This window comes from Ovis canadensis, chromosome 3, assembly GCF_042477335.2.
Source record: "Ovis canadensis isolate MfBH-ARS-UI-01 breed Bighorn chromosome 3, ARS-UI_OviCan_v2, whole genome shotgun sequence".
Lineage (NCBI taxonomy): Eukaryota > Metazoa > Chordata > Mammalia > Artiodactyla > Bovidae > Ovis > Ovis canadensis.
In genome coordinates this window covers 152,572,689-152,599,771 of record NC_091247.1, presented here as the reverse complement: position 1 = coordinate 152,599,771, position 27,083 = coordinate 152,572,689, and the positions used below count along the sequence as shown (strand labels likewise).

Sequence of the window (27,083 nt, the reverse complement as noted above, 5' to 3'; positions counted from 1 at the left end):
TAGATCTAGTCTCCAGGCTAGGTTGGATTTCTGTGGCACCCACTCTTTTTTCTCCAATGCTCACACTATAAATTTGAATCTAAGGTATATTGTCCTCACTAAGTTATAAACTCCTTCAGAACAGAAACTGTTTCAACCTGTTCATGCCTTCCCTCAGTGCCTAGTAAGTACAGTAGAGGCTGTATAGATGATTACTGAAGTAATTTGTGAAGAAACTAATGACTGTCACTTGGCTGACTGTCAGTAAATATTTACTAAAGAGTCAGTAAAGGAAAACTAGAGTTTAGCCCAGCTAAAACAAAGAAAATATGAAGAGAACATGGCATTATATATTTATACATAAATATATAGTATAAATAATTATAAATGCCATTTATATATTATAAATAATATTTATATTATACATTAGGACATTCAAAGATTCTGTAGTCAGCAAAACAAGACCTGGAGCTGACTGTAACTCAGATCATGAACTCCATATTGCAGAATTCAAACTTAAATTGAAGAAAGTAGGGAAAACCACTAGACCATTCATGTATGACCTAAATCAAATTCCTTACGATTATACAGTGGAAGTGACAGACAGATTCAAGGGATTAGATCTGATAGACAGAGTGCCTGAAGAACTATGGATGGAGGTTCATAACATTGTACAGGGGGCAGTGGTCAAAGCCATCCCCAAGAAGAAATGCAAAAAGGCAAAAGGGTTGTCTGAGGAGGCCTTACAAATAACTGAGAAAAGAAGAGAAGGAAAAGGCAAAGGAGAAAACAAAAGATATACCCATCTGAATGCAGAGTTCCAAAGAATAGCAGGGAGAGATAAGAAAGCCTTCCTCAATGAACAATGCAAAAAAATAGAGGAAAACAACAGAATGGGAAAGACTAAAGATCTCTTCAAGAAAATTAGAGATACCAAGGGAACAATCATGCAAAGATGGGCTCAATAAAGGACAGAATGGTATGGACCTAACAGAAGCAGAAGATATTAAGAAGAGGTGGCAGGAATACACAGAAGGTCTATACAAAAAAGATCTTAATGACCTGGACAAGCATGATAGTGTGATCATTCACCTAGAGCCAAACATCCTGGAGTGTGAAGTCAAATGGGCCTTAGGAAGAATCAGTACAAACAAAGCTAGTGGAGGTGATAGAATTCCAGCTGAACTATTTCAAATCCTAAAAGATGATGCTGTTAAAGTGCTGCACTCAATATGCCCTCACATTTGGAAAATTCAGCAGTGCCCACAGGACTGGAAAAGGTGTTTTCATTCCAATCCCAAAGCAGGACAATGCCAAAGAATGTTCAAACTACCACATAATTATACTCATTGCACATGCTAGCAAGGTTATACTCAAAATTCTCCAAGCTAGGCTTCAACAGTATATGAACCAGGAACTTACAGATGTACAAACCTGATTTAGAAAAGGCAGAGGAGCCAGAGATCAAATTGCCAATATCCTCTGGATCATAGAAAAAGCAAGAGAATTCCAGGAAAACATCTACTTCTGCTTCAGTGGCTACACTAAAACCTTTGACTGTGTGAATCACAGCAAACTGGAAAATTAATTTGAAAGAGGAGGTTATAAAATAAAACATGTATTACTACATGATTACTCTATGGTTAACTCTTATTTATATTAAAATGTATTTTTATAATAAAAATTTATGTATTTATGTATATAAATTATATACTTATTAAAGCTCAACATTCAGAAAACGAAGATCATGGCATCTGGTCGCATCACTTCATGGGAAATAGATGGAGAAACAGTGGAAACAGGGTCAGACTTTATTTTTGGGGCTCCAAAATCACTGCAGATGGTGACTGCAGCCATGAAATTAAAAGACGCTTACTCCTTGGAAGAAAAGTTATGACCAACCTAGATAGCATAAAGCAGAGACATTACTTTGCTGACTAAGGTCTGTCTAGTCAAGGCTATGGTTTTTCCTGTGGTCATGTATGGATGTGAGAGTTGGACTGTGAGGAAGGCTGAGCGCCGGGGGATTGATGCTTTTGAACTGTGGTGTTGGAGAAGACTCTTGAGAGTCCCTTGGACTGCAAGGAGATCCAACCAATCCATTCTGAAGGAGATCAGCCCTGGGATTTCTTTGGAAGGAATAATGCTAAAGCTGAAGCTCCAGTACTTTGGCCACCTCATGCGAAGAGTTGACTCATTGGAAAAGACTCTGATGCTGGGAGGGATTGGCGGCAGGAGGAGAAGGGGACGACAGAGGATGAGATGGCTGGATGGCATCACAGACTCGATGGACGTGAGTCTGAGTGAACTCCGGGAGTTGGTGATGGACAGGGAGGCCTGGCGTGCTGCAATTCATGGAGTCGCAAAGAGTTGACACGACTGAGCGACTGAACTGAACTGAACTGAAGTGTATAATTACATACTTATATATAATACTATGACCTCTTCTGTCCTTGGGATTCTCCAAGTGAGATTACTGGAGAGGGGTGCCCTGCCCTCCTCCCGGGAATCTTCCTAACGCAGGGATTGAACCCATGTCTGTTATGTCTGCTTCCTTGGGAGCAGGTTCTTTACCATTAGTGCCACTTAAGAAGTCCATAATATACATAAACATATAATATTTGTACCACATAAATATAATATATATGATATAAATATATAATTATAAACATCATTTATATATTATTCAAATAATGTTTATATTTATATAACATTTCATACATTATATATTATATGCTAATTTATGATTATAATATGTATTGTATAAATTATAAAATATATAATCATATATATAAAATAACATGTTTTATATTATATATTATTATTTTATAATTATAAGATAGTATATACTTATAATTATATATATAGCATGTAATATATATCATATATACTGTAAATATGGTATATAATATATATTATATATAACATATAGCTTCCTTATTATTTAAAATTCATATATTATGCATAGTTTGTTAAACATATTTGTCTATTGTACAAATTTATAAGATTTATATATAATTTATAATATATTTAGGATGCCTAAGTATATAATTAATATATAATGGTATAAATAAATGATAGAGTATAAACATTAGAAATATAACAAATATATAATTATTAGTAATATAATAAATATATAATATCTTAAAAATAGAAAATAGACTTTTAAAACAAAATATTTCATTTGAAAGAAGGGTTTATGAAATAACACATGTATTATATACATGACTACTTTATGTTTATATCTTACTTATATTAAAATGTTAAGCAATATGTAAAAGCTAGAGAAAAATATATTTCCAGGATTATGTTGTACTGCTTATTCATAAAGTCATTTGTTCAAGTATTTGTTGGAGCCTATTATTCTTCCATTTACTCATTGCAAGAATAATTTACCACAAAAGCTGAATTTTATTTTGTGAGCCTGCTTTTGACTGTCCACCTATTAATATTTTTCCTGTCTTTACCCATTTTATAGCAGAGCAGATAGGACTAGTGAGTATCCTGAAATCATCTTGTCGATTGTATTTTCAATTTTTTGAAAAAGTCCTAATGGTTGTAGTTACCAGAGATGTGGAAGACAGAAACATTAGCTAGATTTAAGTTTTTCAGATGGTTTATTTAAACATTTTGTCTTTTCAGACTCTGAAATGTTTAACACATTTGGATCTGCATAGTAATAAATTTACATCGTTTCCCACTTACTTGTTGAAAATGAATTGTATTGCTAGCCTTGATGTCTCTCGAAATGACATTGGACCCTCAGTAGTTTTGGACCCTGCTGTGAAGTGCCCGACCTTGAAACAGTTTAACTTGTCATATAATCAGATATCTTCTCTTCCTGAGAACATTGGTGATGTGATAGAGAAATTGGAACAGCTCATTTTAGAAGGGTAAGCATGTCTTCATTGAAGACAAAAGGGTTGCCTCACATTAAAGTTTCATAAGGTTGATACACAGTGACATTGTTTCCATAGTAATGAGTTTTACATGGTAAAGTGATAAAAAAATGAGGCAATTCATAATATAGCTTCTATCAGTTGACTTAAATTTTTACAATTAATTTAAAAGTTAATAAATGTGCTTTGATGCTATTTTTGAAGATGGTTGACTGTTTTTCTTCAAAGCCTGTGAGTTTATGCAATTTAATCCTCACTTTGTCTCTTATAACTAGAAATAAAATATCAGAAATATGTTCTCCTTTGAGCCTGAAGGAACTGAAGATTTTAAACCTTAGTAAAAACCACATTTCATCTTTATCAGAGGACTTCCTTGAGACTTGTCCTAAATTGGAGATTTTAAGTGCCAAAATGAATTTTCTTGGTAAGTACTTTTTATGAGACTTCTTTTTCCAGTCATTTTGCGTGTTATATGGGTCAAATGAAACAAATAAAAGTAATCATATGAGACCTGTATGAACATTTTAGGTGGGGATTAAAAGGTGGTGTTTCAGTTAAATATTATGCTAGAGTTTTAAATATAAATTTTGTGGGTTGCTGATAAAAAGAAATGAGCTGTCAAGCCGTGAAATGTGGAGGGAACTTAAATACATATTGCTAAGTTAAAGAAGCCAATCTGAAAAGATTACACACTGTATAATTTTAGCTGTATGATATTTTGGGAAAGGCAAAGCTAACAACCAGAAATTTTCAGGATCTTGGAGTGAGGGAGAAAGTGTTGGCTGTCCATAGACTTCTCCAGGCAAGAATACTGGAGTGGGTAGCTGTTCCCTTCTCCAGGGGCTCCTCCTAACCAAGGGATTGAACCCAGGTCTCCTGCTTTGTGGAGGAGCCACCAGGGTAACCCAAGAATACTTGAGTGGATGGGCTATCCCTTCTTCAGGGGAGTCTTCCCTACTCAGGAATTGAACCGGAGTGTCCTACATTGCAGGTGGATTCTTTACCAGCTCAGCTACCAGGGAAGTCCTGTCAAAGAGTAAACTCTATTGTAAATGAAGACTAAACTCTGTTGTAAACTGTGGACTTTACTTAATAATATTGACCCATCAGTTATAACAAATATACCAAACTATTCTACTCTAGGGCTTCCCTGGTGGCTCAGATGGTAAAGAATCTGCCTGCAATGTGGGAGACCTGGGCTCAATCCCTGGGTTGGGAAGATTTCCTGGAGGAGGGCATGGCAACCCACTGTAGTATTCCTGCCTGGAAAATCCCCATGGGCAGAGGATTCTGGTGGGCTACAGTCCATGGGGTTGCAAAGAGTTGGACACGACTGAGCAGCTAAGCACACAGCACATTCTGTTCTAGGTGTTCATAATGGGGAAAAGATGTATGCATTTGGGCTGGTGGTGGTGAGGGGAAAAGGTGAATATGGGAGAACTTTGTATTTTCCTCTCATTTTTTCTGTAAACCTAAAGCTGCTCTAAAAATTGGTCTAGTTTTTTAATTCTAAAATATTAAAAATTATATTATGGTATTTAACATGCTGTTATTGTCATAGACTCAAATGTCAATATCTTATGAAAAGTGCTAGTCACTCAGTTGTGTCCAACTCTTTGTGACCCCATGGACTGTAGCCTGCTGGGCTCCTCTGTCCAAGGGATTCTCTAGGCAAAAATACTGGAGTGGGTTGACATTCCCTCTTCAACTGAGGGGGATCTTCCCAACCTAGGGATCGAACCCAGTCTCCTGCACTGCAAGCAGATTCTTTCCCCCTGAGCCACCAGGGAAACCCAAGACTGCAGTATCTTGGAGTACAAGTAGTCATTAATCTATGGTTCTGTGATTATACTAAAATTTCAGTATGGCTGGCTGAGATGGTTGAAGCAGAAATACTGGGTTTCCTACTGAAATTTGTTCATCAGTTTTCTGGAGTATATGTGCTATTATTATTTTTTAGGAATCAAATTAATCATTTAGAAGTTTTCAAATTAGTTAGTTTAATATGTATTCATTGAGCTTTTGCTCTGTTCAAAATATTATAATCACGGACTATATGATTTTCACTTTTGTTAAAAATCCTGGAATACTCTATGTTCTCTTAGCATGTGAGACAGCAGAGATTTATGTTCACTTTAGCCTGTCTGCAAATTCTAACATTGAGGAACAAAATACTTTTATGGTAATAAATGGGAACATTCCCCCTATTTTAGCTTCCTTAATGGAGGCCATACATACTTTGCCACCCAAATGCCTATTCTATACCTTACTTGGTAAAATAATTTTTAATTTTATTAAATAGCAGAATATAGTTTGACTACTTACTTTAAAATATTTTATTTTTATACATTTTCGAGAAACTACTAACAATGAAATCCATATTAATTTATGTAAAATTACTTTCCTTCTCTTTCCCTTCCTTTCACCCTCTTGAATATTGACCATGTTCTTACCATGAGCCTGAAACTGGGTATAGAATTATTCACTCACTAATGAGCAAAGCAATTCAGACTCTGTCCTTAAGGAACATGTAGTTAAGTTCAGAAGACAGACAGTAAGTAATGATGGAATAAATGAATGTAATTTTATATTGCACTAAGTGCTATGATGATAAGTTTCAAGATGCTACGAGGGTACCTCAAGGGGATCCGATCTACACTGTGGAGATAGGGAAGTGTCTGTGTTTGCTGCATTTAATTAGATCTAGAAAAAAGAGCATCTGAGGGACCCTGAGGCTAGCATATGGTCAATATGTCATCTCAGCTGAATCTCACAAAAATCCTATAGGGTGGAGCAAGTATGATCTCTGCTTGACTAATTGAGGAAGTTGAAGTACTGAGATTTTTGTGTGAAATGTTCAGGAACATAGAATTAATTAATTAGTTGTTTCAGGAATCTGCTTTCTTTGCAGGACACAAATTTAATAGTTGTAGAAATGGCCTTATATTTGGAAAAACACCCTATGGATGTGATAACCTCAGTGGAACTCTAACCATTAAAAATTCCTCTGTGAAATGAAGTTTCAGTTCGTTGATTTTATGAGTCTTTCTCATATAGAATGAGAAAGCTCAAGAATCTCTGAACCCAAAGACTCTTAATTCCTAAATGGAGAATTACATCTATTATACTAATTTATTTTGCTACAAATACTTTTGGGAAATAGGTAAGATATAGCATGTAACTTTCTGCTTGTTAGGAAGACAGCTTCTAGTAATGTCCTGGAACATTTTGACCCTTGAAGATTTTCTTGATAAAGGATAACCCATATTATTAACCTTGAAAATGCTAAGAAATAATTTCTCAAACCACTTTCACAGAACCACAGATTTTCAGATCGCTAAACAATCTCAGGCTTCATCTGAGTTAGGTGCACTTTTACAGATAACAAAACAGGCAGTATGATTAATTTAGTTTCCAAAATTATGTTCCATAGAATTTTATTCCTTGGAGGTACCTTGTTTTAATACTGTATTTCCCTTTTGGAAATTCATAAAATATGTTAAAATGTTGACAGCTTTGGTGTGACTTCCCTGGTGGCTCAGACTAAGAGTCTGCCTGTAAGGCAGGAGACCTGGTTGTTGACAGCTTTGAGATATTTCACTTTATTTGGCCTAATGTTTCCCCATTCTCTGAAGATCATATGATCAAAGAATGCTTTTATTAAGTAACATCCATAATTATTCAATGGACTTTGCTGGTGGCTCAGATGGTAAAGAATATGCCTGCGATGCAGGAGACCTGGGTTCGATTCCTGGGTCAGGAAGATATGCTGAAGAAAGGAATGGCAACTCATTCCAGTATTCTTGCCTGGAAAATGCCATGGACAGAGGAGCCTGGCAGGCTACATTTCATGGGGTCGCAAAGAGTTAGGCACAACTGAGCAACTCTCACTTTCAATTTCATTTTCATAATTATTCCATAGAATATTCTTTACAAGACGGTGTTAAAGAGAATTTTTATATCATGCTGCAGATTAGTAAAATATTCCAAAATGGTTTTTTAAACTTACTCCAGTAGTTTGAATTAACATATAATATATATAGGGCTTCCTAGGTGGTGCTAGTGGTAAAGAACCCACCTGCCAATGCAGGAGACATAAGAGACATGGGTTCGATATCTGGGTTGGGAAGATTCCCTGGAGAAGGGCATGGCAACCCACTCCATCATTTTTGCCTGAGGAATCCCATGGACACAGGAGCCTAGCCAACTACAGTCCATAGGATTGAAAGAGTAGGACACGACGGAAGCTACTTAGCACGCTGCACGCACGCATAGTATATGTCACATAATATCACACATACTTTGAAATGAATATTCTAATGATTTTTCCTTTGTGCAGACGTTAGAAGAGTTTATATTTAGACACTTGTAGAGCTTTCAAGTTAGAAGATTCTTATAATTATGGTGTATTATTTTAATATTTTGTGGTAGTATTAACTAATTTTAAAAGTAGAACTTTTTATTATCAGAGTAAGAATAGAAATTAAATTACATGTCAGATCACTGATAGCTGTCTTAGTGTGAATCTGGTAGAAATCTAGTTAAAGTGATTAAAATGTCCATTAACTCACCTTTATTTTCTCTTAGCTGCTATGCCTTTTTTGCCTTCTTCTATCACAAGCCTAAAATTATCTCAAAACAGATTCACATGTGTCCCAGAAGCAATTTTACATCTCCCACAGTAAGTTTATTATTTTAATTTTACAAACCACATAAGCTGAAACAGAACTTTCAGATACTTGGTTTTAATTTAGACATATAGATGTAATTGATTTCTAAACCTACTAAGCTTAATGTTTAAAAATCTATGAATGTTTGATTTTTATTAGGCAAAATACCTAAGTTGTTGTTTGGACTTTTAAACTTTTAATTTAATGTGTTGTTGCATAGAAACAGTTTAAGAGTAATTAATGGTCACATTATTATAATCAAATGAGATTGTACTGGCTGTCACTTTAACTTTTAAAATTTCACTTGCTTTGGGGATTATGTTGCTAAGACACTGTTAACTTTGATATTATATTTCAATTATGTTTGAATGACATTTTTGGTGAAAATTTCTGTAGTTTCAGGTATTTGGGAATATTTTTAGTTAATTTCATTAAAATAAAGTTTCATGTTAACTGAAAATTCAGATATTAAATGGCTTTCAAAGGTGTCATCATAAACAACTATTCTACTAATGTTATATATTATAAGCAAAATCTATAAAGGTACATGTGCATATATATTTACATATACAGGCAAATAATCCTTAGTTGTAATTTAGCAATGGAAAGTGTGAGACAGATATATAGTAGTCAATTTAAAACTAGCATTAAAATGTGTGGAACACTGTTCTAACTGCTTAACAGTGTGTCATATCTTTAATCTTCCTAATAATCCTATGAATATCAGTAGTTACTATTATCATCTCTACTTTATAATGAGAACACTCTTTCATTAAAGAGAGGAAATAACTTGCCCAAAGTCATAGTTCAAACCATCACACTGGTAGTTTGATTTCAGACTCTTAATTCTGACATACAAGTACCTATAGAATATAGATGGTCAAATATTTTAAACATATTGCTTTGCTGAAAATGTGTTTGGAGACCACTTATTTATAAAAATTTATTAGGAGATTAATGTCATAAGGAAGGTTTCTTCCTAGAGAGCCAGAAATTTATACAGTCCTCTGTTCATTTCCAAGGCAAACCATTCAGTATCACAGTAATCCAAGTCTATGCCCCAACCAGTAATGCTGAAGAAGCTGAAGTTGAACAGTTCTATGAAGACCTACAAAACCTTTTAGAATTAACCCCCCAAAAGATGTCCTTTTCATTATAGGGGACTGGAATGCAAAAGTAGGAAGTCAAGAAACACCTGGGGTAACAGGCAAATTTGGCCTTGGTATACGGAATGAAGCAGGGCAAAGGCTACTAGAGTTTTGCCAAGAGAACACTGGTCATAGCAAACACCCTCTTCCACCAACACAAGAGAAGACTCTACACGTCGATATCACCAGATGGTCAACGCCAAAATCAGATTGATTATATTCTTTGCAGCCAAAGATGGAGAAGCTCTATACAGTCAGCAAAAACAAGCCTGGGAGCTGACTGTGGCTCAGATCATGAACTCCTTATTGCCAAATTTAGACTAAAATTGAAAAAAGTGGGGAAAACCACTAGACCATTCAGGTATGACCTAAATCAAATCCCTTATGATTATACAGTGGAAGTGAGAAATAGATTTAAGGGAATAGATCTGATCGATAGAGTGCCTGATGTACTATGGACAGAGATTCGTGACATTGTACAGGAGACAGGGATCAACCATCTCCATGGAAAAGAAATGCAAAAAAGCAAAATGGCTGTCTGGGGAGGCCTTACAAATAGCTGTGAAAAGAAGAGAAGTGAAAAGCAAAGGAGAAAAGGAAAGATATAAGCATCTGAATGCAGAGTTCCAAAGAATAGCAAGAAGACATAAGAAAGCCTTCCTCAGTGATCAATGCAAAGAAATAGAGGAAAAGAACAGAATGGGAAAGACTAGAGATCTCTTCAAGAAAATTAGAGATACCAAGGGAACATTTCATGCAAAGATGGGCTCGAAAAAGGACAGAAATGGTATGGACCTAGCAGAAGCAGAAGGTATTCAGAAGAGATAGCAAGAATACACAGAAGAATTGTACAAAAAAGATCTTCATGACCAAGATAATCATGATGGTGTGCTCACTCACCTAGAGCCAGACATCCTGGAATGTGAAGTCAAGTGGGCCTTAGAAAGCATCACTACGAACAAAGCTAGTAGAGGTGATGGAATTCCAGTTGAGCTGTTTCAAATCCCGAAAGATGATGGTGTGAAAGTGCTGCATGCAATATGCCAGCAAATTTGGAAGACTCAGCAGTGGCCACAGGACTGGAAAAGGTCAGTCTTCAACCAATCCTAAAGAAAGGCAATGCCAAAGAATGCTCAAACTACCGCACAATTGCACTCATCCCACACGCTAGTAAAGTAATGCTCAAAATTCTCCAAGCCAGGCCTCAGCAGTACGTGAACCGTGAACTTCCTGATGTTCAAGCTGGTTTTAGAAAAGACAGAGAAACCAGAGATCAAATTGCCAACATCCGCGGGATCATGGAAAAAGCAAGAGAGTTCCAGAAAAACATCTATTTCTGCTTTATTGACTATGCCAAAGCCTTTGACTGTGTGCATCACAATAAACTGTGGAAAATTCTGAAAGAGATGGGAATACCAGACCACCTGACATGTCTCTTGAGAAACCTATATGCAGGTCAGGAAGCAACAGTTAGAAATGGACATGGAACAACATACTGGTTCCAAATAGGAAAAGGAGTACATCAAGGCTGTATATTGTCACCCTGTTTATTTAACTTCTATGCAGAGTACTTCATGAGAAATGCTGGGTTGAAAGAGGCACAATCTGGAATCAAGATTGCCGGGAGAAATATCAGTCACCTCAGATATGCAGATGACACCACCCTTATGGCAGAGGATGAAGAGGAACTAAAAAGCCTCTTGATGAAACTGAAAGAGGAGAGTGAAAAAGTTGGCTTAAAGCTCAACATTCAGAAAACGAAGATCATGGCATCTGGTCCCATCAATTCATGGGAAATAGATGGGAAACAGTGGAAACAGTGTCAGACTTTATTTTTGGGGGCTCCAAAATCACTGCAGATTGTGACTGCAGCCATGAAATTAAAAGACACTTACTCCTTGGAAGAGAAGTTATGACCAACCTAGATAGCATATTCAAAAGCAGAGACATTACTTTGCTGACTAATATCCGTCTAGTCAAGGCTATTGTTTTTCCAGTAGTCATGTATGGATGTGAGAGTCAGACTGTGAAGAAGGCTGAGTGCCGAAGAATTGATGCTTTTGAACTGTGGTGTTGGAGAAGACTCTTGAGATTTCCTTGGACTGCAAGAAGATCCAACCAGTTCATTCTAAAGGAGACCAGTCCTGGATGTTTTTTGGAAAAACTGATGTTGAAGCTGAAACTCCAATACTTTGGCCACCTCATGTGAAGAGTTGACTCATTGGAAAAGACTCTGATGCTGGGAGGGATTGGGGGCAGGAGGAGAAGCTGACGACAGAGGATGAGATGGCTGGATGGCATCACCAACTCGATGGACATGAGTTTGAGTGAACTCTGGGAGTTGGTGATGGACAGGGAGGCCTGGCGTGCTGCAATTCATGGGGTCGCAAAGAGTCGGACATGACTGAGCGACTGAACTGAACTGAATTACACTATTCTTCAAACACTATCTTCAGGTGTATATTTCCAGTGTTTATATATATTTCTTTAAATATATTCTCTTGTTTCACAAATGAGCATGTACTTGGCCACCTTTAGGCTCTAAGCTTAGTCTTAAAGCCAAGAGGCATTGCCTTTTAACAACTTGACAGTTGTCAATTTTGTCTCAGTCGCATTGTTGATCACACATATGTGTCTTGGCTTTCATATAGTCAAATTAATTTTTTCACTTTCAAATTTTTTATAAAGTAACTAGAGCATAATCTAATATCATTTACAAAGTAGAGCAAAAATGTTGCTTTATAGATCTGAATCTTGGTCTAGCAGATCTTAGAATTAATTTACCATGCTTTAAATATGTTGGGTGAAAAGAATCAGTAACAGTAGTAAAAGTCCAGGCAACCTTTTACATAGTCAAATATACCACAGTTTCTATCTTTAGTCTTTTTACACATGTCAACTTATATGTGACATGTGTTTTCCTGCTTTTTCTTACAAACTTTTTTCCCTGGTGGCTCAGACGGTAAAGCGTCTGCCTGCAATGCAGGAGACCTGGGTGTTCAATTCCTGGCTTGGGAATATCCCCTGGAGAAGGAAATGGGACCCCATTCTGGTACCCTTGCCTGGAAAATCCCATGGATGGAGGAGCCTGGTAGGCTACAGTCCATGGGGTCGCAAAAAGTCGGACATGACTGAGTGCTTCGTTTTCTTTTTGGGTAGCTGTTCCTGCATGAAAGCAACAAATTTTCATTGAGGGCCTTCTGTTTACAAGATATCATGCTCAGTGTTATAATATATTTCACACTGAGACAAGCTGGTAATAAACTTGAGGACCTGACCTCTGAAAAAGCCCTCCAGATTTTAATGAGATTGGAGAGAGAAATGGAAGCTACATATTTGTGAATCTTGTATAGAAGGCAGGAATTTTAATGACTGTTTTTGCATTTGTTGATTATGATTTCTCATGCATCATAAATGTTTGTAAAATACAATCTTTCATTCTGATTGACATTTTTATATTTCTGAAGTAGGGAAATTAGACCTCAATTTAGTTTTTATTGGGCCTTATTTAAATGTTTGTATTAAGACATGCCTTTTTTTTCCTACCACATATACCTTTACATATACAAAAAAACCACACCTGTGTACTCATATATAAGTTTTTTTTAAATTTTCTTTTCATTAATTTCTTTTAACTGAAGCATGATTACTTACAATATTGTGATAGTTTTAGCTATACGTCGAAATGAATCAGCCATGGGTGCCCATGTGTCCCCCAGTCCTGAACCCCCCTCCCACTTCCCTCCCCACCCCATCCCTCTGGATTGTCCCAGAGCACCGGCTTTGAGTGCCTTCCAACTTGCACTGGTCATCTTTTTACATATGGTAATGCATATGTTTCAGTGCTGTTCTCTCAAATCATACCACCCTTGCCTTCTCCCAGAGAGTTAAAAGCTTGTTCTTTACATTTGTGTCTCTTTTGCTGCCTTGTATTTAAGATTGTTGTTACCGTCTTTCTAAATTCCATATATATGCGTTAATAAACAGTGTTGTTTCTTTTTCTGACTTGCTTCTCTCTGTATAATAGGCTCTAGTTTCATCTGCCTCATTAGGACTGACTTAAATAATATTAGTTTTAAAATTATATCTTATTCTCACTCTGCTGAAAGTTGTTTGTGATGTCATTTCATGTATTTAGGAAATACTCATTTGATTTTTATTCTCGACATTGTATTGTTTCAGCCTGCGGTCCTTAGATATGAGCAACAATGATATTCGATATCTACCAGGTCCTGTGCACTGGAGATCTTTGAACTTAAGGGAACTCTTGTTTAGTCATAATCAGATCAGTATCTTGGACTTGAGTGAAAAAGCATGTGCATGGTCTAGAATAGAGAAACTACATCTTTCTCATAATAAACTGAAAGAGGTAAAGAGATCATATTTGTTTAAAATTATTGCCAATTAAAAAAATGTGCTTTTGTAATGTCTGTTATCATAGATGATCATTTCGAAATCTGTTATTTGATACTGCTTACTTTTTGAGTAAGATCTAATCCTACCCTGAGGAAAATGGGTATACTAACATGCTTAATTTCCTTAAAGATTGCCTTTTTTACTTTCTTTTATTTTGAATATATATTTATATATGTTTAATTGCAAATACATGTAATGCTTTAATTGTGTCAATTTACCATGAAATCTCTGATCTGTTGACAGACTCTCAGACATGCTGCATTTCTCAAGTTTCACCAGGCCATGTATAGCCTTTGTTCTTCAGCTGACATTGTTTTCCACATTCTTAAATTTCTGTATTCTTCCATCATACTCCCCCACCCCCTCACCCAAATGGACCAGTCTTTATTATAAATCTGAAATTGACTGTCCATTCATCCCAGAAAACATATTTTTTGCCAGCTTCAAGCCTATTGTCTATAAAAGCCAAAGAGAGTAAAGTGTCTGAAACTATGAGGTTCCAGAATAACTGCATAGTTATGGTACCTAGCTCTTTTTGCATCAGATTACTGTTAGCTATTATAAAAATAATGAGTATTACTCAAAAATTTGGAATATTGCAATTATTATGCCACCTAAGGTTTAAACATTTAGTTGTATTTTGAGAATATTAAGTTATATGTAAATTTGTGATGATTAGATCTTTGGTTTTGCTGAAGAACATAGTGAGAGGGAATAGCCTGAAGCCACCGATGATTGGATTTGGATACATATAAAAAAATTCTTCATTTCAATGTTGTGAAGTGATGAAATATGCTTCCAAGGGAGAATGGGTTTTAAAAGATTATAAACAAATGCCATAGATTGTTTTGGGTAAGTCCTTTATATTTATGTTTTCAAACATTTTTGATGGAAACTATGACAAACCTTTGAAAAGTTTCAGAACTCTGTTGGAAGGCTGTATAGTTTGCTCATAGATTCTCTGAGCCTCTCTTGTTTTCTAGTAGCATCTTGTTTTTTGGTAGCACACTTTTCTTACTTCCCACCAACAGCGTTTGCTCTTTTTTATTTCATTAAGATTCCTCCTGAGATTGGCTGTCTTGAAAATCTGACATCTCTTGATGTTAGTTACAACTTGGACCTGAGATCCTTTCCCAATGAAATGGGGAAATTAAGCAAAATATGGGATCTTCCTTTGGATGAACTGCATCTTAATTTTGATTTTAAACATGTAGGATGTAAAGCCAAAGACATCATAAGGTTAGATAATTTTATTTTTATTTTTTTAACTGAATTTATTTCAGATGTCCTTTTCTGGTTACTTTGGTGGATATATACTTACAGTTCATAAAAAAGAATGTATAGGACCATCTAGCATAATGTACTCTATGTCATTTGCCTTTTACTTAGTGAATGGGTTTATTTGGTGCCACTGCAGAGCTTTTTATCTCCTCCTGGCCAAGTTAAGGTTGAGAAAATTACTTCTTCTTATTAAAAGGAAATTATTAATCTTTGTTCTCTTATTACCAATTATCAATCTGAAGAAATAGAGCAGAATATAATGGCTTCTCGATCTGGGTTTCATGTAGGAAGGATTTATCATATGTCTATTATATCATAAAGCATTATAGTTACTTAAAGGATATAAAATTACTTCTGTTTTGCCTATGAAGCTGATAACCTACTCAATCTGATCATTTTTGAAACCATCAAAACTTTCAAGTATGCTTGTTTCTGATTTTATACTTTATGAACTTTGTTAATAATGAACTTTATTCTATTCTTTGTTACCATTTGAGTATGTTAGTCTTGTTACCTACTCATAAAATCATGTTTTTATTTCCACAAACTGCTCCTATCTGTATTTATCTTACAGGTTTCAACTCAGTTATCACCTCTCAATGTATGCTTGACTAATATCCGCTGTGTTTACTCTCTGTTTTATTTGTGGCACCAAACACAGAGTCTGGCATACAATTAATAATTGTTGCATTATCGGTGGACTTGTAGTTCCTAATTACCTAGTTATCTAGTTACCTAATTCTCTTCCTTAAATTTTCTTAGTTTACATTTAACTTTCTATTTTATGATCAAAGTGTTTGTCAGCAGCTATGCTAAAAAACACTACTCCTCATCCTACATAATTATTTCCCATGATTTTCCTTCCTGAAACTGGAAAAGATGCTCATATAAAATTTGTTCAATTCTTACTAAATGTTTAGTTGTAAGAAGTTTTCAGAGTATTATGCTATCAAGCTACTACGTAACTTAAATATTTTTAAACCTTTTAAACATTTTTAGAGAGAACATAGACCTGGAATAATTTAGAAATTGTAGTTCTCACTTGCTTCTTTGAAGAATGACGAAGAATGGTGAAGTCTTAATAAATAGATATTTGAAACTTTGATTTTCTTGTTTATTGGTGATGAAGATTATCAAGAATGTTCCTCAGAGTCCTATTAATTGTGAGAATGAATCAGTTAATATTCCCTAAGATTCACTTATGATTTAGTTTACTTTTCTAATTTTGAACTGCGGCAACATTTTAACATAATTAAATGTATTTTTCTGTATCCATTTTATTTTTGAGAACATTTACATGTTTTGTTAATTTAAAGGTGGTATTGTTAGCCACTTGTAGCACTTCTAGTAAGTTTCAATTACTTTTGCATTAAAATTGTTAGGAATAACAACATATTATCTGCTGATAGTAAAATCATTTATGTGTATCAATGTAGTTTAACCAATATGCTCTTCCTTTCTGTGTACATTATATGTATGCATGTACAATATATATGAATATATACATTATGTATACCATATATGAATACATGTACCAAATAGAACCTCACTATCAAGGATGAATATAACAGTATGCTTGTATACTTTACCTTGATGTTTTTGATATTTTTTGCTGGAATATAATTGCTTTACAATGTTGAGTCAGTTGCTACTGTAAAACATTGTGAAGCAGCTCTATGTATACATACATCCCCTCCCTCTGGAGCCTCCCCCTGCCATTCCACCTATCTAGGTCATCACGGAGCTGTGCTCTGAGCTCCCTGTGCTATACAGGAGCTTCTCACTGTTGTAAAAATGGTAGCATATATATGTCAATACTGCTCTCAATTCATCCTCCCTCTCCTTCCTACCTGTTTCCACAAGTCTGTTCTCTATGTCTGTGTCTCTGTTCTTGCCCTGCGAATAGGTCCATCAGTACTATTTTTCTAGATTCTGTATATATGCGTTAGTATATGATATTTGTTTTCCTCTTTCTGACTTACTTCACTTTTTATGACAAGCTCTAGGTTCATCCACATCAGTTCAGCTGACTCAATCTCATTCCTTTTTATGACTGAGTAACATTCCATTATATATATACCACATCTTTACCTGTCATATATTGATGGACATCTCGGCTGCTTCTGTCTCCTGGCTATTGTAAATACTGCTGCAAGGAACACTGGGGTACATGTGTCTTTTTGAGTTATAATTTTCTCAGGGTATATGCCCAGCAGTGGGATTGGTCTGAGGCTGAACCAGGAAGAATTAGAAAATATAAAAGACCAATCATAAGTAATGAAATTAAACTGTCATTAAAAATCTTCCAACACACAAAAGTCCAGCACCAGATGACTTCCCAGGCAAATCCTGTCAAACACTTAATGAAGAGCTAACTCTTATCCTTTTAAAACTTTTCCAAAATATTGCAAAAGGAGAAGCATTCCCAAATTTGTTCTTCAAGACCACCATCACCCTGATATTTAAAGTAGACAAAGATACCGCAAAAAAAGATTCCTTCTCCAGGGAATCTCCCTTGAGTCAGGGATCAAACCTGGGTCTCTTGTATTGCAGGCAGATTCTTTACAGATGGAGCCACCAGGGGAGACCTACCAAAAAAAAAAAAAAGGAAAGAAAATCATAGACCAATATCGCTGATGAACAGGGACACAAAAATCCTCAACAAAATACTAGCAAACAGGATCCAGCAACAAATTAAAAGGATCATATACCATGATCAACTGGCGTTTATCACAGGGATGCAAAGATTCTTTAATATATGCAAATAAATCGATGTGGTATACCATATTAATAAACTAAAGAATAAAAATCATATGATCATCTCAATAGATGCAGAAAAATCTTTTGACAAATTTCAGCACCTGTTTATGATCAAAACTCTCCAGAAATGATCGTGCTGCTGCTAAGTCACTTCAGTTGCATCCGACTCTGTGTGACCCCATAGACGGCAGCCCACCAGGCTCCTCTGTCCCTGGGATTCTCTAGGCAAGAATACTGGAGTAGGTTGCCATTTTCTTCTCCAGAAAATGGGCATAGAGGGAACTTACTCAACATAATAAAGGCCGTGTATAACAGACTCACAGCAAGCATCATTCTCAGTGATAAAAAATTGAAAGCATTTCCCCTAACATCAGGAACAAGACAAGGGTGTCCAGTCTCACCACTTATTCAACATAGTTTGGTAAGCCCTCACCATGGCAATTAGAGAAGAAAAAAAATAAAAGGAATATAAATTGAAAAGGAAGAACTAAAACTGTTTGCAGATGACATGTTACTATATACAGAGAATCCAAAAGATTCTACCAGAAAACTGCTGGGACGTTATCAATGAACTTGGTAAAGTTTCAGGATACAAAATTAATGCACAGAAATCTCTTGCATTCCTATACACTAGCAACAAAAGAGTAAAAAGAGAAATTTAGAAAGTAATCACATTTACCATCACAACAAAAGAATTACCTAGGAATAAATCTACCTAAGGAAGCAAAAGAACTATACTCAGAAAACTAAAAAAACACTGATGAAAGAAATCAAAGAGGATGCAAACTGATGGAAAAATATACCATGTTCTTCTATTGGAAGAATTGATAGAGAAAGGATTGATAGAATTGATAGAAAATTAATGTACTACACAAAGCAATCTACAGATTCAGTGCAATCCCTATCAAATGGCCACCAATGGCATTCCTCACAGAATTAGAACAAAAATTTTATAGTTTGTATGGAAACACAAAAGACCTTGAAAAGCTAAAGTCATCTTGTAAAAGATAAATGGGGTAGCAGGAATCAGGTTCCCTGTCTTCAAACTATACTACAAAGCTATATTAATCAAAACACTATAGTATAGTACTGGCACAAAAAATAGAAATATAGACCAGCAGTACAGGATGGAAAGCCCTGAGATAAACCCGCATATTTATGGTCACCTAATCTATAACAAAGGAGGCAAGAGAAAAGACAGCCTCTTCAGTAAGTGGTGCTGGGGAATCTGGACAGTTACATGTAAAAGAATGAAATTAGAATTCTACCTCATATCATATAAAAAAATAAACTCAAAATGGATTAAAGACTGGAAACTGTAAAACGCTTAGAGGAAAACATAGGAAAAATACTCTTTGACATAAATCACAGCAAGATCTTTTTTTGACTTATCCCGTAAAATAATGACAATAAAAACAAATAATTGGCACCTAATTAAGCATAAAAACTTTTGCACAGCAAAGGAAACCATAAACAAGATGAGAAGACAACTCTCAGGATGGGAGGAAATATTTGCAAATGAAGCAACAGATAAAGGATTAACCTTTAAAATATACAAGCAGCCTATGAAGCTCAATATCAAAAAAATCAAACAATCCAATAAAAAACGGGTAAAAGACCTAAATAGACATCTCTGCAAAGAAGACATACAGATGGCCACAAGGCATATGAAAAGATGGTCAGTATCACTAATTCTTAGAGAATGCAAATCAAAACTACAATGACGTATCACCTCGCATCAGCCAAAATGGCCATCATCAAAAAATCTATAAGCAATAAATGCTGGAGAGGGTGTGGATAAAAGGGAACCCTCTTACACTGTTAGTGGGAATGCAAATTGGTATAACCACTGTGGAGAACATTATGGAGGTTCTTTAAAAAACTAAACATAGATCTACCTTGATTGTTTATCCTATGGGCTTTGTAAAATTTTATGCTTTATAATTTTTAGAGTTTTATTTGTGATATTTAAAGAAATTTTGTATGTGTTTTATATAAAATTTTAATGAGTATTACAAATATTTTGATACTTTGATTCTTTCTCGTGTCATTATATTTGATGAGGCTTCTGATCATTATCAGCTAGACCAACCAACATCACTAGCAAAGTAGATGTATTAACAATGCATTGAAAGACACATGCATTATTAAGTTAGTATGAGTTATGTGCTCTTTTGCATACTGTACATTATGACATTTTGATATTTAAAATAATTCAGTGCATAAGAATTCACCTATAGCCTAAGTACACTGTTAAGCAGTTTATTATTTTATTTTTGTTTTTCAAATACCAGGTTTCTTCAGCAGCGGTTGAAAAAGGCTGTGCCCTATAACCGAATGAAACTTATGATTGTGGGAAATACTGGGAGTGGCAAGACCACCTTATTGCAGCAATTAATGAAAATCAAGAAATCAGATCTTGGGATGCAAGGTGCCACAGTTGGCATTGATGTGAAAGACTGGCCCATCCAAATAAGAGGCAAAGGGAAGAAAGACCTCATTCTGAATGTATGGGATTTTGCAGGTATTTATTTTGCTAAAATTTTTTATTCAGATATCTTTTTAAAAACAGGGATTTAAAAACTGGATTTTCTGTTCCAATACTACAGAGACCTGATGGATCATATGGAATTATTCCAAAGTCATTTATTTCTCCTAATTCTTCCCTTGCCCCTAGAATGAAGAAGCAATGGAAGGAAATGTTAGGAACCAGCACGTGTCAGCTGAAGCTACATAGCTGACACATTAGCAAGAAGTTGTCAATTCCTAGTAAAAACCCAGTGTAATCTTGTAGCTATTATCTTTTGATTGTTTCTCTCTCTCTCTTTTTTTTTTTGTATGGTATATAGTGGGTAGTGCCACCTAACTTTATTTTTGAAGAAGAGAATTCTTGTCTATTCTCTGGAAGATTGAAAAGTCCTCCAATCTTTATTTAGGTCGTGAGGAATTCTACAGCACTCATCCCCACTTTATGACCCAACGAGCCTTGTATCTTGCGGTCTATGACCTCAGCAAAGGACAAGCAGAAGTTGATGCCATGAAGCCTTGGCTTTTCAATATAAAGGTGATATGATCTAATAATTTGAGAATAGAAAATATTTCATGAGTTTTCTTATTGTATATAAGGTGATTTATTTGGGGCAAATAGTACCATCAAGCAGACTTTTCAAATACTTTTTTTGCAATAAAGTTAGAAGCACTTAAACTTTGAGTTAGGAAATTTTTAGGAGTAATTAAGTTGTGACATGAAAATAGTATGTTCTATGTTAATGAAAGGCATAGAAACTTGAAGCTTTTTTAATCTATTAAAAATGAGAATATATGTTAGGCTATTTTTTATATTCTTTCTTATTTTATTTTATTTATTTATTGGCTGCACTGTGTGGCTTGCAAGATCTCAGTTCTCTGACCAGGGATTGTACTTGGACCATGGCAGTGAAAGCCCCAAATCCTAACCACGAGGCTATCAGGGAGCTCCCTGGTATTATTACTTATGTATAATATGAATTTCCTTAATTTAAAATAAACTGTAGTAAGAAAAAGAAGCAATCTATGCATTACCAACTGTCTCCTCAGAGGCAATTTAGTATAAAGCCCTGTGGGACTTACAGTTTTAAATGGTCCCAGATGAATATTATATATTTGAAATTTTGCAACTTTTCCATTTTGTCTCTTGCTGTTAGATATTCCTTCATGTATATATGGTTTTAAAAATCTGTGCCTTTTTATAATTGATACTAAAGTAAAAGTGAATGGTCATTGAATAATGCTCTAGTAGGCTCTTCTGTGAGGCAAATCTGAGCCACCAGGGAAGCCTACTATTAAGAGACATTTCTAAGTATAAAGACAGATCAACTTAAAAAGTATCAGTGGATACACGCTTGACTTTATCTTATAATCTATAGATAATACATTAGAATATGTAATGAATCCATACACCTTTTCCAAAGGAATACCCAAGACAGAAGTAGCAATAAAGTTATAAATGACAGTCATCAATCAGATGAAATAATTTAGATGAAGTTTTTCTCTCTCAAAGAGATGGGGACTGGGTAAGTGGTCAGGACGGAAATACAATGTGCTTTTAACTTTGTATGAAAGATAATGTTCAGTTCCACTCGCTGAACATAGTTCTGTTTTTGCCAAATAAATCCCCTACTTCAAATTACTGTCCAAATGCTTTATTACTTTAGTGACTTGTTTTTTCTTTGTAGAAGCCACACTGAATTACTATAATATGAATTAATGAGCTTTAATTCACAGATAAGGAAGAGAAAATATGAAACAAATTGTGTTACTCTGATATTATTTGGGTGTTATTAAATATTATTTTATCTAGAAGCCCAAAGCACACTTAAAGAATAACCCATTTTGGGCAGAGAGGAAAGAAATGTGTTATTACTGTCACATGGACCACCTGAAAAGTGACAATAACTAGATTAAGAAGGAGCATAAAAATGACTTTTAAAAATTTCTTAAGTTTAATTTGTTCCCTTAGGTTTAAGGAAGGGAAGACAGTTGTCATTTTCTTCTTGAAGTCTTTTGAATTCTCATTTCGATTCTAGTGAATTTCATAGAAAGTGAATATCAGTGGAAATATAAGCAGTCTTGATTTTTAAAACAAACACAAGAGTGTTTTGTATCTTCCCCCATAGGCCCGTGCTTCTTCTTCTCCTGTGATTCTTGTTGGTACACATTTAGATGTTACTGATGAGAAGCAGCGCAAAGCCTGTATCAGTAAAATTACCAAGGAACTCTTGAACAAACGAGGATTTCCTGCAATACGAGATTACCACTTTGTGAATGCCACTGAGGAATCTGATGCTTTGGCAAAACTTCGGAAAACCATCATCAATGAGAGCCTTAATTTCAAGGTAACATGGTTCATTGCCTACCCTAGGTGGTAGATAAATATAACTTATTAACTCTTACATTCTGCAACTGCTAAGAAATGTCAGCAGTCTTGAGAAAAGAATAACTATCTTAAAAGTATGGGGTTTTCTTAGCTGTTAGCATTATTCAAGTACTTTTAATTTTAAAATTATTTATGTTGGACTTAATTTTGAGCTCACAGAATTGGGAATTAGAAATAATTGAGGATCCTGAGAGAAACTAAAAGGATATCTGAGAGGCTGAGAGAATGTTCCCGAGAGAATCTGGGGACATGTTTTTGATGCCCTTTCTCTCCCAACATCCTATAGTAGTGATTCAGTCAAAAGGATAAAGATGGATGTTGGGGTCTTGGAGTGATCTTTCTTGTATTTTTCTTTGACTGTTTTTTCTCCATCTGCTCCTTTGTGAGTTTCTGTTTTATGCTCGTCTTGGTCTTTGTTGTTCCTTCATGTCTTTGTCACTGTGATTCCCCCTTTCAAATATTTTTTTTCCTTCAATATTGAGAGAAGGCTCTTCCATCTGGTCACCACGGTCACTAATTTGGTTTTTAACAATGTGTAAGCAATATTCTAGTTCATACAAACTTTATGTCAAGAGTTACGTTTTTGCTTTACCAAGTTTTTCTTTCTGGTAAGACAAATATAGTTCATAGAGTTCATAAAACACAAATAAATTGGTTAACAAATGCTTGTTTTTAATACAAAAGAGAAAGAAATTTTACCTGGGCTCTACAGATAGCAAGGGGTAAACTGTACTGAAAAACACTTTGAATAGTTCCATATGACAAACACAATAGTGGATTTCACCGTTAGTCTCTATTGGTTTAGCTCATTAGTACTAACGATCAAAGCTGTGGCTTCTAACAAGGGTCTTGTTTTGCCTGGACAGTCCCAGTGTAATTATTAATTGTGTCTCACTACATTCTCAGAAGCATTCCAGTTTGGATGATAAATTACACGGTCACCTTGGTTATAACACATTATCCAGTTAGCTTAGTTCTGTTCCATTTCCACAGATTATGCTCTGTCTAAAACTTAATGAGCCATTTATAAGTGTGCCAGTCTTTGTGGTGCTCAGAGAGAGAATTTGCACATTTATATCTTTCCACACATTTATCACAATCAATAAAAGCTTTTACAAATGTGGGTCAATGGAAATTTTATGTTAGAAGAATAAAGTATCATTTATCTCTAGTTTTTGCTACTCTTTTGTGAGACATATGATTAAAGAGTGATATGACTTTTAAGAAACAAATGCACCAAATTAATATATTCAATTAAATATCCTCTTTACCCAGGGAATTTCCTTTTGAGACTATATCTGTACTTACAGAACTTTGCTGTTACTTATAATATTTTAATAGCTTCTCTCTTATCATTGATATCAGACCATTTATCATATTTTAAAAAAGAATTCTTAAAGTATGAGTTTGTTTTGAGAAAATCTGGATTTAGTTGAGGAAGTCTATGAAAAGAGTAGTTGATTCATCAAGCTGGACTGGTACTACTTTAGGCTAACAGCAAGTTAGACCAGTTTACTGGTGATAAGACCAGTCTGTTTTCTGCGCTTGTACGTGAACTCTGAAGGCAATACCGGATGAGGAGGTTAAAAACAAATGCTTTGAGAAATGGCATTATTATTTGAAGGAAGGTATATATTGCAAATGCATACATCATTCTGTTATATTGGTTTGAAAATTCAATTGGCTGCTTTGCAGAATAGTGATTCAGATGACCCCAGAACAATAAGCCTGCCAGAACTTGAATATTCTTTCCTTCCTGAGGTGCCTCAACCTGTATTCAGTCAGCAGCTTTTAATCTATTAGAAATCTTTTTTGTTTGGTCTTTCATTTGTTTTTCATCTTTTCCTTTTATCTTGATCTTTTCTAATCTTTGTGTGTCTCACTCTTATTAACATGTGTCCATGCAGAGTTTAGAATAAAAGCTTTCTGTTTTTGACTGTCGGTGACCCGATGATAAAGGTTAAAGGAAGTAGGACAAAATAGAAATCAGTGCCAACAATGTCCCTCTCAGGCTTGTCCAGCCCCTTAGCAGAGTGGGATCCTTTGCTCACCCTGTAATCTAGCTCTGTAAAGTCCATCCCTTTGTTACTTGACTACTGTGTGAACTTGTTTACTTTTATATGTAGGTTTCCCTTCTTGGGTTAAACGCAGACTTCAATCTGAAGTTCTGTTTTATCTTAATTTATAAATGATGAAGAGAGGGAATATGAAAAGTGGAGGTTAGTGAAATTATATTTAATTTTCTGGTTCAAGGGGTACCTCAAAACAATCTTGATTGTTTGGAAGTAAATATGTAAGTAGTGGTTACGGCTGCTATAAATTAGGCTCCTGAAGGATCAAGTTAAGAGTAGAAAAAGAACAAGTATAAAGTTTGTGTGTGTGTGTGTGCAGGTATAATAAACCCAATTTCTATTTGTAATAAGTTGAAGAGTTCAAGTAGAAATTTTATTCTTTATTGTCAAGAATATATTCATGGGTTGAGAAATGAGGAGAGTTTGCCACCTGGTGGTTTGCAAAGGCATTTACTATTATTAAAGTTGTATTTCTATTTAAAATTAGATTTTTAAGAAGAAAAAATGTTTGGAAATATTTTTATTACAGAAACTTTCATATAAGATCATACTATTAAAATTTTGATTTTAATTAGATTCTAAGTGTAAGAGACCCCAAATCATCCTCTCGTATAGAATCATTGGGTTTAGATGATTTTTTATTTTTCCAAGTTCAAGTCTCCATGAAAAAGCATAGCTTAATGAGGAAATTTCATGTCTGTCTCCAGACTTCACTGTTGAAATGTACATCCCACTAATATTACATTTTGCAAATAGCAAGAACAAAATGTAGTTTTACTTTGGGATGTGGATAGTTTCATCTAAAAAATAAAGTCCAAAAGCTCTTACAATCCTGACTTTTATGTTAGCATATCTGTTACCTGTAGATTTAATGTCTTAAAAAATAGTAGGTCCTTTATTTAAGGTTAATGATTTGTCCTGGATTTCGCCATGGATTTTCTGAATACCTTGATAATTATTTCCATACAATGTTATTTGATAGTTCTTTACAAATTGGCTTCCGTGTTCACTTTTTTTTTCTTATTTTAAGGTAATCTTATTTATTTCTCATGATTTAATTAGTTTTACATTGCATCTTGATTTTATTAAAAATAATCATTTTCTGAATGATTAGCGCAGAATTTACCAACCACCTGACGCACAGATGCATAAAATGGATTTTTACAGCTTGTCATCTGTAATTTCATAGATCCGAGATCAGCCTGTTGTTGGGCAGCTGATTCCAGACTGCTATGTAGAACTTGAGAAAATCATTTTATCAGAGCGTAAAAATGTGCCAATTGAATTTCCTGTAATTGACCGGAAACGATTATTACAACTTGTGAGAGAACATCAGCTGCAGTTAGATGAAAATGAGCTTCCTCATGCAGTTCACTTTCTAAATGAATCAGGTTTGTTTATTACATATTTTTTCAAAGTTCTGCAGTAGAGTTGGTGAAAATGTGTCTGACCCTTGTATAGGATTTACATTTAAAAGAATATTGACAAAATTCTTTAATAGGTAGCTGATTTTTTTTCTTTTGGAAAGATCATCATGTGTACTGATGTTGAATCATATATTATGTCATAAGAGAAAAATTTAGAAATTATCTAACGACTAGTGGAAAAAGTCTCTCAGCCAGAGTTAAAACATGTGGATTCTAGAGCTTGACTGTAGTATTCAGGAGCTCTGAAACTCTAAGTTCAAGCTATATCCTTCATAGTATCAAGTGAATTTAGTGTATGTGGAAGTTATTTGTACACTCGCAGGAGAATTATTATTGTGATGGTTTAACTTGGCACTTGGAGAATCAATGGTTGACTGAGATGAAAGCTAGGATGCCCTGGTTCTGGTCTCAGCTCTGATCCCAACAATGCTGAAGTTTTCTAATCTGTAAAATGAGGAGACTGGGCTAGATTCTCTCTGAAGCCCCTTGATATTTTCATATTCTAAATCCCATGTT

General features: G+C 35.0%; 1 protein-coding gene across 3 annotated transcripts in view; it reads left to right on the top strand.

Annotated features, from left to right (window-relative positions):
* Positions 1–27,083, top strand: part of LRRK2 (leucine rich repeat kinase 2) — a 214,333-nt gene that overhangs the window by 88,462 nt on the left and 98,788 nt on the right. For all 3 annotated transcript variants that reach the window (XR_011255928.1, XM_069584612.1, XM_069584613.1), the window contains exons 24-32: positions 3,622–3,872; positions 4,154–4,302; positions 8,466–8,559; positions 13,879–14,065; positions 15,170–15,351; positions 20,448–20,677; positions 21,090–21,217; positions 22,809–23,027; positions 26,330–26,531. Coding sequence is in view for 2 of the 3 variants with exons in the window: in XM_069584612.1 (XP_069440713.1) it covers positions 3,622–3,872; positions 4,154–4,302; positions 8,466–8,559; positions 13,879–14,065; positions 15,170–15,351; positions 20,448–20,677; positions 21,090–21,217; positions 22,809–23,027; positions 26,330–26,531 (1,642 nt within the window). In the remaining variant the exon portion in view is untranslated. The remainder of the gene's footprint in view (positions 1–3,621; positions 3,873–4,153; positions 4,303–8,465; positions 8,560–13,878; positions 14,066–15,169; positions 15,352–20,447; positions 20,678–21,089; positions 21,218–22,808; positions 23,028–26,329; positions 26,532–27,083) is intronic.